The 11,654-nt window shown below is 38.8% G+C and overlaps 1 protein-coding gene across 1 annotated transcript; it reads right to left on the reverse strand.

Annotated features, from left to right (window-relative positions):
* Positions 1–211: 211 nt before the first annotated feature.
* Positions 212–1,650, reverse strand: LOC120191182 (cyclin-D3-1-like). The gene is made up of 4 exons (XM_039194153.1): positions 1,097–1,650; positions 824–1,025; positions 614–744; positions 212–536 (listed from the first exon to the last, which is right to left on the reverse strand). Exons 1-4 carry the CDS (start codon positions 1,547–1,549, stop codon positions 297–299), a joined length of 1,026 nt encoding a protein of 341 aa, XP_039050084.1. The 5' UTR covers positions 1,550–1,650; the 3' UTR covers positions 212–296.
* Positions 1,651–11,654: the final 10,004 nt, after the last annotated feature.

Here is an 11,654-nt window from a genome sequence, read left to right on the forward strand (position 1 = left end):
CCGCTCTTCTTTTTCATTTCAATCATGTGTAAGAACAAGGAAATAATACTGAAATTATCATCAATGTCCGTAGAACAAAAATGTCTTAGCATTAATGCATGGACTCTGCGCTTTCATATTTGTTTCGTCCTTATAAAATGCAAACCATCTACGATCCCTGATTTCCACACCAATGTGATTTCTGGGTTTTGCTTGGAAAAAGCAGAGAGGGTAAGCAATTTAACTCCCATCCATACAAAACAACATCAATATTATTACATATTACACTATTTATAGCCTGAAATTGAGATGGAAATTCACTGAATGCTTAGCATTTCCAGAGTTCTGCTCTTCTTCGACATAGGCTCAGGTGAGGAAGACACTGACGATGATGCCACCGCCCATGATTCGATCGAGCTGTCGGAACTGAACGAGACATCAATCACACCGGTCGGGCTTCCGGGGACGGTGCTAAACCTGCGCTTCTTCGATTCGTTGCCTTCGAATACTCTTGTTGCCGATTCCATTATCAACTCACAGCATTCATTTACCTTGTCCTGGTTCAATACATGAATCCGGATTTAACATAAATTTGCACATTCAACATTTGAAAGAAGAGTAAGAGAAACAATACTTTATCAATTCCCAGGATGCCTAATAGCTGATTTTCATATTCTACTCCAAGATTAGGCTCCACACTATCAACAACGTGGAGCATTGTAGCACTGGCCATTACAGAAGGAAGGTAGCACATAAACCTAGAATCTGCAGATGAATTTAACAAAGAATCAATCTTTATTAATTACTACTAATAATTATGTAAAGATTAGTACTAATAATTAACCTGAAATGACAGAGAGCAGAATGTGGTCGCATCTCCTGAGAAATTCCCAGCAAAGATAGTCCTTTAATCCAAGCCTCCTTGTTATGTAATCGAGAAATGAAAGTGGGGTTACAGGGTTCATCTTCCATTGAAGGGAAGAGAGTACCAAAATCTCCATTCTTTGTATAGTTTTGGCCTCGAACACATATCTTGTCTCCTCCACCTACACATAAACAACACATTCAAAAGCCGAACCGAGTGGCGGATGAATTGAACTGTAATAAAGAGACGTACTTGTAAATCCAGTAGGAGAGGCACTTGGGTTTCCTCCACTTTGGCTGCAAGAGAAACACAAGCGACTGCAGCTAGTTGAGTCGTCCATGGCTTCTCGATTTGTAACCGGATGCTCGACAAGAATCTATCGAGATAATTTATGGCAAGAACGGCGGTGAGAGCGGAGAAGGAATAGTGAGCATTGACTTTCAACATCCATTCCACAGCTTCCCGGCGAGCCTCAGCTACATTTCCATCGGCTTGAATGCTGTATAAGAGTTGATTGTGCTCCTCCTTGGAAAGTAAAGAGGAAAGTTCATCTTCTTCCCAGAACAAGTCTTGTTCAATCAAAACTGGAAAAGGGTTAGATTTATTAACAATCCCATTATCGAAACAACGATCCTCTTCTTCTTGTTCTTCCAAACAATAAAGAGCATCGAAAATAAAGGAAGAGCCTTGATGATTCAAACCCATTCTGTTCCACCGAAAAAAAACCCCCAAAATTTGTTCAGATCTTTGTTTCCATCACAGAACAGAGAAGAAGAAGAAGAAGGAGAGGCCTTCAGGCATTTCTCTTGTGAGCAATGAGCAAAGGACTTGTGTTTGTTGTTCAGTGAGTTGGGTGCTGTGCAATCAAGCAATTGGGGGGGGGGGGGGGGGATTGTAGTGGGGGATTGTATGTACTTAGAGAAGAAAATTTTTGTTTTAAAAGAAGGGGAAAGTGTCGTGTGTATGGAGCAACAGACCTGAATCATGGCCCATGCAAAGCATTTACTGGACACGTGACATTCTTTGCCTTCAAATCTCTGGACCACCCCTCCCTTTGATTCCTAGATTCTGATTATCAGCTTAGATCTCTGTTTTGAAAATCGGATAGGTTGGTTTAATCGGTTTAATCGAGAATTGTTGTTTAGTTCGGTTTAATTTAAATCGGTTGAATCGTTATTAGTGAATCGATCAGAACCGCTGAACCGTTCAAACTGGACGGGCTGAAAACCGGGAAAAATCGGGATTTTTGTTTTTTTCTTTAAAAAAAATTAAACCAAACAACGTCGTTTGTTAAACGAGCCAAATCGAACTCGAGTATTACTGAGCTCGACTCGAACTTGAAAACTTTAAAAGTAAGCTCAACTCAACTCAAACTCACAAGCTAAAAATTATCAAGTTCAACTCAAACTCGAAATATAATATTGAAACTTGAACTTAAAAAAAAATTAGAAACTCGATTGAAGCCTAAAATTCGAGCTTGATTGAAGTGAAAGAATAGTTCACTCAATGCTCACCAAAAGGCTCCATGATTTTGAATGTCAAATTACCTCTATTATTTATAGAAATTAGTTGTGATGCGCTTCTATGTTTCTTAGCAATGTGAGATTGTTTTGTTCTCATATTTTTACTCTTTAGACTTTTGGGATACTCTTCTATGTTTCTTAACCATGTGGGATTGTTTTTAAAAAAAATTAAACCAAACAATATCATTTTGTTATGATTTTTTTAACCCATTTTTTTTAATTATAGTTATATAATTATATTTATTATTTAATATGTTTTACCTTAAATATTATGTTGTAGTTAATTTGAATCATTTTGTTTCACTTTATTTTATGGTTTTTAACTTATATATGTTATAACTTGCTTTGAATATTTTTATTTAATTTTTTAAATAATTATGACGTCGTCCGGTTCTTTCGACCTATCGAACCGATTCGACCGGTTGAACCAGTGAACCGGTAATATGACCGATTCACTAACCGATCCGATTCTGAAAACCATGGCTTAGATCGTCTTATACTAAAATATTAATTTATTTATACATAAAATATTTTATAATGAGCTGGATTTCATTTCATGTTTTGGAACTCTCAATGCCTGCTATGGACATTTTTGGCGAGGATTGGTTAGTTAAATTATTTATTTTTGTTTTATTATATTTTTTAAATTATAAATTTTAAACTTAGTAGGAGTATTCTTCTTTTTTTTCTGAAGTTTTTTACGTACAATTAAGATTAAATTTAATATATATAAAAATAATTTTTGATATTTTGTTTATTTAATTATAAGCTAAAATATGTATTTAATTATTTAATTATTTATGTGATTATAACTTGACCATTTAATTTTTAAATTATATTTTAATTTAATTTTAATTATCTGTCATTTAAAAATTAATATTAATATTTATGTGATCATTATTAAAAATTTTAAAAATATCACTTAAATAATTTTATTTTTAACAATAAATGATAATATAAAATAAAAATATAATTTTGATTTATGATTTTAAAGAAAATAAATGAGTAACTAAAATGAAATTATAAAAATAATTAGACAACTAAATACATAGTTTACCGGTGATTTTTCCGATATATCACCGGTGACCGGTAATATTATCGATCTAACACCGGTCAGACTATATTTCCCGATTTAACACCCTTAGCAGTAAAGCGCGCCCCCTGCACCGCGCTATACGATGATTTGGCGCCACGTGGGGTATAGCGCGTCCCCTGCACCGCGCTATACGGTGAGCTGGCGCCACGTGGGTATAGCGCGCCCCCTGCACCGCGCTATACGGTGAGCTGGCGCCACGTGGGTATAGCGCGGCCCTTGAAGCGCGCTATACGCCACGTAGGGGTATAGCGCGGATCAGGTACCACACTATACCTTTACTCCTAATAATTTTGTATAGCGCGGGGCAGGTACCGCGACATACCTTTACTCCTGACATAATTTTATATAGCGCGGGGCAGATACCGCGTTTTGTATAATTTTCCTCGCTATAAATATCATTCTCCGCCGGTTAATTTCTCACATCTCTCCTCTCAACTTATAAATTAATACAACAATTCCGTCAACGAGTCAATAATTCTGGCAATCTTCTCATATTTTATTTAGAAGTTCGTGCGATTTTTCGTTATAAGGTAATTTTGTTATAATTCTTTTTATATTTATTGTTTATTATGATTATTTGAAAAAAAAATATTATACTAATTATTTTCAATTAATTTTTGTGTTTGTAAAATTGGAAAGCGGGAGCATACGTCGAAATAGTTTTGCGGTGCAGGTAATAATATTAAATTATATTATTTAATTTATTAGCGTTGATGTGTAAAAATTTTATGCTGTTATATGTTCGTTCATATATAATTTATTAAATCAGGTTTGTTTCATTTTTTTTCCAGATATAATAGTGCCGTACTTTTAAACTCAAATAATGGCGCGACTTTCAGCTATTGTTTATTATGATGGTGAAATTCGAGAAGATGAAACCGGCGTTATTTTCGTATCAAATGAGCATGTTAAAATATCATTCAAGAGAAACATAACTCTTGAGGAGCTTATAACGAAGATTTCGAGGAAGATTCATGTTGGAAGTAGAAGAAGAGTGTCGTCGTTGCAGTATAGATTTCCAACATCATTGTTGCCATTAACTTATACAACGTTCGAACTTTCAAACAATGATGATGTTGAAATGATGGTTGAAGCTCAAAGTAATTATTCAGACGCCGCTATTGAGATGTATGCACATTTTGTTCAAGTGCATGTTGTTTGGGGTCAATCATTAAGCTCCCATTATGGGCTGACTGAACAAGTTGATCAAGTTGACAGCCCGACGACAGTAATGTGTAATGATTTTAATGCCATAATGGGGAGACATTCATCCGCAACTCCTTACGATATGTACCGAGGTAGGTCGACGAACAATCCATATGGCAACATCGTGTCCAGTTCAAGGGGAAGACATTCATCTGCAAATCCCTTTGACCTTAATATGGAGATGCCATCGACGCAACCATTTGTGCAGTTTCCATTTGACGCGATGGCTTCAAGCTCTAGGGGGAGGCATTCGACTGCGAGCTTTTTCGATCTCAATGTCGATATGTCTTTCAGTTCAAGGGGAAGGCGTGCAAGTAGTAGGTTCTTCGACCTAAATGTGGAGAGCATGGAGGAACCATCATCTCCACCAGAAGAACCGCTTCGTGAGCCTGGTGCGGATGGTGCTGAGACTGGACTGTTCATTGACTCAGAATCACCACAATTCAACTCCGAGGAGAATGTGTTCCGCAGGGCGGTTGCTGTCGGTCTCGAGGAGGATTTCTTCGTATCACTGGTTTTGACTCATCGCTGTCATCATCATCACAATCGTCATCGTCATCGTCGTCGTCGTCTTGCGCAGGTACATGAGAAGATGATGACGATGAAGTACCTCCGTAGAATAAAGACCCTGGAGGTGTATGACTGACTATCCCACCGGCCTGCGAAAACTGGGAAAAGTCATAAAACTCAGACATCGCTGAGTGTGAAAACTATACAGGAGGCGGTGTCTGTGCTGCGGCCATGGGTGATGAAACTGAACCCGCCAAATATCCAATATATGAACCCCAAGTCGAGTCTGCAAATATAAACCCATAATAGCCTCTAGTAGGGGTCATATGTGACGGTGGCGGTGGCAGGGTCATAAAACCGGGTGAAGGTGGCGGCATCTGGTAATGGAAAGGCGATGGCGGCATCATATATGGCTGCGGTGGCTGCTGGGAAGGTTTTCCTGGTGCAGTTGAGGATGAACCGGAAGAACCTGCTCTCCGTCCACGAGTCGGGGGACGATGGTGTTGTGTCGGTGAACGTCTCTATCAACGTCGTGGAAAGGTCTGCCCTCATGCATCTTCAGGAAGTAGAAACGGTTTCCCGTTACTGTTGAACCACTCATAATAATCCTCAGCATACATCAAGAAGTTAGTAAAAATGGGCTCTCTACGTGGAAGGCGCCGATGTCGATCCTCCCACAACACGACCCACTCATGATGCCTCACCGGCCAATCTTTATCTGTCTTGCCACGTCTATCTAAGCTATGCAACTCATCCATATTGCGAGGTTCTTCCGGAATTGGTTGAAAACAACCAAACTGTCGGAGCACGCGATCAGTGGAGTGCCACTCGACGGTCTCATAACATATCAGAGGGACCATCGCTATCCAAACATCTAATGGACCCTTCAACTCAGGTGGGATCACCGCCCTCACATCATCAGTAGAATATGACACCCATTCAAACTAAAACAAATAATATATAATTTTTATCAAAATAATAATCTAATTATATAACTATAATCTAAAATCGATTTTTAAACATTAAAATTCATACATGTGTGCCAGCCTTCTGATCGATTAACACCCTAATCTTTTCTAAATCATCAGGTAGCTCCTGATGATTTTTTCTATCAGTAGACCACCTATTCAAGGAAAAAAATTTATTATACGCTGTATAAAATTATTAATATACAAAATCAGTTTTATAATTACCTCAGATGTAGTGGAAATACGAATGGGTTCTTCACAACGGGACATAAAAAGGTCAATCGATACCATGCCCAAGACTGCAACAGCAGGAGACATCCGCCGATGGCATTACGCCTGTAGTCAGTGGCTCCACACATCTCCCTGTACAGCAAGGCCAAAACTACCGAGCCCCAACTGAATGATCCGGCGAGACGAAAGTCGCTAAGAAGTCGCAACCACATGCAGTGAACTAGGTTGCGCAATTTGTCCGGCATCAACAACCCTCTTATCACCTGCAATATGCATGCCCGCACATACATCTTAACCTCATCCTCAGAGGCGTCTGCGCTCAACTCCCGAAAATTGGCATCTAACCAATTTAACGGTATCCTATCTCCGATAAAATTTTCCGGGACACATCCTAAACTATCCCGACACAAAGCAGTCCAAGAACCGGAAGCTATCCCCGATATCACATCTCCATCCACCGGAAGCCCCAGGTGCATAGAAACATCCTCAAGCGTGATCGTGCACTCTCCGCACGGAAGATGGAATGTGTGGGTCTCCGGCCTCCACCGCTCTACTAAGGCAGAAATCTGGTCTGGCTCTATCTTACAGTGACCCTGATATCTACCTATGTAATCGAATCCAGCCTCTACTAAATACGGCAAGACATTGCTGGGTATCACTAACTTAAGATTCCTAATAAAAGGATCTAATACACGGTCCTTCTCCTAAAAATAAATAATTACAAAAATTAATTCTTAATCTAATAATCATGCATTAAATGAATCAACTAATTATTAATAATAATTTAAATTAAATTAAAACGTTAAAATGTTACCGTATCAGCAAAGTGTCAAGATATTTAATTATTAATATAATAATCATGTATTAAATAAATAACTAAATATTACTAATAATTTAAATTAAATTAAAACGTTAAAATGTTACCGTATCAACAAAGTGTAGAGATATATGATTTCCATCCGAGCGAAGTAGACTGCCTTCCATTATATATCTGCAAAAGAATTAAATTAGTAAAATATTAAATAAAGTAAAAATATTATAGTAAAAATATTATAAAATATACCTTAAAAAAAGAGTATTTGAGAGAAATTTAGAGAATTTGAGAGAATTTGCTGTAATAAAATTGATTGAGAATAAGGGTATTTATAGAGAGGAGGGGTCGGTAGTTAGGGATATAGCGCGCCCCTGCACCGCGTTATACCTCACGTGTCAGATATACAGGTATAGCGCACTGCAGGGGCCGCGCTATACCCACGTGGCGTCAGCTCACCGTATAGCACGGTGCAGGGGCACGTTTTACTGTTAAAAGTATTAGATCAAAAAATATAATCTGACAGATATTAAATCGAAAAAATCGCCTAGTTTACCCTTACTTGCAATATATGTGGGGGATGATATAGGGATGTGATTAACGGTAGCTCTGAGAAAAGGCTGCCAAACTGTTTTGTGTTTGCAGAGGGAAAGTTCATAACAATTGACAACTGGAGAGAAACAATTTTTTTATCACAAAAAACAAGTGAATTATTAATTTACAGCAATAAATAATATTTTAACCAGGCAGACGTCAATTGTTATCAATCGAATCGAAACTTAAATGTATAAAAAATCAAAAAGAAAAAAAGAACATAAACACAAGCGAAAGAAGAAAAGAAATAATAAGAAGCAAAAGATAGAGAGGCTCATCATCTTTAGCCCAACGGACTCTTGAAGATAAGGAGCCCCAATCGTGATTCCAAGCAATGAGGAATCATAGGATATAGCTGAGAACATAGTTTAGGTAGGGATCCATCGAAAGACCAAGAATGGTGAATCAAATATTTTGGATTTGATTTTGGGGTGGGATTTTGATGGCCTTTAACGATCGAATCCTCTATTTGAAGATCTCACCGGCGGAGAGCCTTCTCTCGGGATGAAAAGCAATATATCTCAAATTGTGATTCATTCAATGGCGAATCATAGAGATTAATGAATGACTAACGAAGCATTTAATATTAAATAATTTTTAATATGATTACAAATAGATTACAAATAGAAAATTCGTAATCATATTTAATAATAAACAATATTTTTTAAAGTTATAAACATGTTATTCAATAAAATATGATTACAAATAGATTAATCTTTTGTTAAAATCAAAATGAATGTTTAATATGACCTAATATAATAAATTTTTTTTATAGAGAAACAAGCAATTAAGGGGAAGAAGAATATAATATACTATTTGGCTGTGTTCCTCCCTACTTGACTCCCTTCCATGGTTTATTTCGGCTAACATAAACATCAAGAGCAACCCATGTTTTATGTTTAGTTCCCCTCTTTACTAATTTTATCAAAGGGAAGAAAGACAAACACATGTTCCATCTATGCAAGTAAATTATTCATTCCTTTTTCATCATTTGATGGGGGTTGAAAGAAAGAAAAACCAAACACACAAAACACAAAATCTAAAGCAACCACAAAGCTGTCGCCTCCTGTTTTCCCAAAACTTTCAACGCACTTTATGCCTACGTTAATCATGAATTCTTCTCATCTTTTTTCGTACAAATCGGTAAAAAGAATCCCCCACCCACAAAAGACATTGCATCTGCATGCTTATGGGACTCCAATCTAGTACAACCTTATATTAGTGTTGTTTTTCTTTCTGCTTCTTCAACACTAAGAAATTCCAACACATATTGGTGCATGAAGGGTACTTTGATACTTTGCTTCTGAATCAATCCGAGCCTTTTATCTGATAAAGTCCCAAACTTTTTATCTACTCTAATCGCTTAAATTTGGATGTGGGGGGATCGATTGCTTTAGGTGGTGGTGTTGAATATGTAGGTTTTTTTTTGGCCATCATGATACGTTGCTTTCACTGCTTTGCTTTTGTTTTACTACTCCTACGACTTGCTTTCGTTCTTTAGGGACTCGATACCCGAGAAATGAAGGCATTGAGAGGATTTCTTAAAAAAAAAGGAATTGAGAGGATTTCCTAAAAAAAAAGGTATTGAGAGGACAAGAGAGGTCAAAAATAATGGAAGTAGGTGAAGAAGGTAAGACAGTGATCGGTGCTACTGCTAGTGGAAGATAATAGTGGAGCTTTGTGTTGGTCTCCAGCCAACCCTCATCGAAAATCGATTATATCAAAATTGATTTGAATTGTAGATTTTAAATAATTTATATTTATAGATTTAAAAATTATAATTATTCAAATCGAATTAAACTTAATATGTGACTAATTAAGTTGGCAGATATTCAATTATTTAACAAACCAAATCATATTGTCACGGACCAAAGCCCACCACCGAGGTTAGCCCACGAGAAGCAACCCAAATAGGGGTTTAGACCTTCTAGAAGTCACAAAGAATTGAGTGGCATTTAAATATGTATAGATAATGCCCACTTGTTTTTGGTAGGTATGATTCAATCTCGACCGTCAATGTAATTAGATCTTAGTCGTTCATTGAGGGGAGCTTTAGCTATAAATAGAGGCTTCCCCTCCTCATTTGTACTCACTCCTTCACTTTGAGAAATCATAAGAGCATTCTTCTCTCAAAGCTTTCTTATCTTCCTTCTTGTGCTAGTTCTCTTGTCTAGCTTCCGTCGAGGTTCTAAGCATCCTTGCTTGGGATATTTTCAGGCTTACTTAGCTGCAATCACTAAGAAGGCGACTAAGGCCGCACGTTCCGAGGCGTTGAAGTTCTAAGGGCGTGACAAGTGGTATCGGAGCTAGTTCTACGAGAAATGGCACAACACAACCAAGACGAGAACCTAGCAAGCGAAGTGACTCGTGTGATCGTACCGAAGAAGCGAGCAAACTCGAAGGATATGGTGGCCTCGTTCGAGCAAATGATCGGTAGGTTAGAAGACCGATATAATGAAGTCCAAGAGACTCAAGACTCGGTTGAATCTCGCTTGGAGAAGGTGGAGTCTGTAGAGGATATACTCTGTGAAGAAACCCAAACACTCATCAGCGAGTTGACGAAGAACGTAGACGAGCGTACCAGAGGCCTCGAGAGCATGTACTTGGCTATGAGGGCCGAAATAATGCGGGAAGTACAGGAGCTCAAGAGCGAGCTGCTCGTCTACAAGGCTGCCGTGTTGAATGGAGTGACTGGGGAGGCACAAGCACCAAGACCCAAGATCGACGTCCCTAAGCCGAAGGAGTACAAGGGGAGTCGAAATTCCTAAGATGTGGAGAATTTCATTTGGGGCATGGAGCAATTCTTCCGTGGCATGGGTATCGGGGATGATACCACCAAGGTAAATGTTGCTTCCAATTATCTTAACGATGTTGCTATATTATGGTGGCGTCGTAGGTGTTACGAGAGTACAAATCCAATCGGAACGTAGGAAGAGTTCGTGGGAGAACTCAAGGAGCATTTCTATCCGAAAAATACTGTGCTCAAGGCTCGAGTAAAACTAAAGCAATTGAGGCACGATCGTTCTATCTTGGAGTATGTCAAAAACTTCACAGAGATCAAGATGCAAATCCTAGACTTGGGAGAGTCAGAAGGGTACTTTCCATTCATGGATGGACTACAACGTTGGGCCAACATGGAGATCCAGAGGAGGGGAGTGACCGAACTCTCCAAAGCATTGGATGCAGCCGAGGCCATTTCCCCGTTTGAAGTAAAGAAGACCGATTCTTTCAAATCCAAGCCGAAACCCAAAAGTAATAGTGGGGGAGAGAAGGCCAAAGGAAGCTTTCACAAGCCAACTGGAAATCATGGGAAGCCGAATGATCGACCCAAAAAGCTCTTCAATCCTTGGGAGAAGAAGGGTGAACTATCATGCTTCAGTTGTGGAGGAAATCATATGAAACGAGATTGCCCTCAACTTGTGAAAGTTGCTGCCATCAAGGAGAATGATGGGGTGGAGAGTGAGACTCTCAAGCTTGGCTCCATCCATAGCACCATGGAGGTCAAGAAGGGGCACAAGAAGAAGGGACTGGTGTACGTAGACATCACCGTAGCAGGCCAAAAGATGAGGGCACTAGTGGACACCGGTGCCTCAGAGTTGTTCATGTCCGAACAAATTACCAAAAGACTTGGCCTTCATGTGGAGAAGGCAAGTGGTTCCATCAAAACCGTGAATGCCGAAGAAGTTCCAATTGCGAGGGTCGCAAAAGGAATCGAGCTAACCGTCGGAGGTTGGTCCGGAAAGGAAGCCATCAAGGTAATCCCTCTCGATGACTTCGACTTTGTTGGGTTAAGTTTTTTGGATAGAATAAATGCTTTCCTAGTGCCTTTTGCCGATTGCTTGTGCATCCTGGATCCAAAGCAACAATGCAT

The sequence above is a fragment of the Hibiscus syriacus genome, unplaced genomic scaffold (genome assembly GCF_006381635.1).
Source record: "Hibiscus syriacus cultivar Baekdansim isolate YM2019G1 unplaced genomic scaffold, ASM638163v2 tig00116965_pilon, whole genome shotgun sequence".
Lineage (NCBI taxonomy): Eukaryota > Viridiplantae > Streptophyta > Magnoliopsida > Malvales > Malvaceae > Hibiscus > Hibiscus syriacus.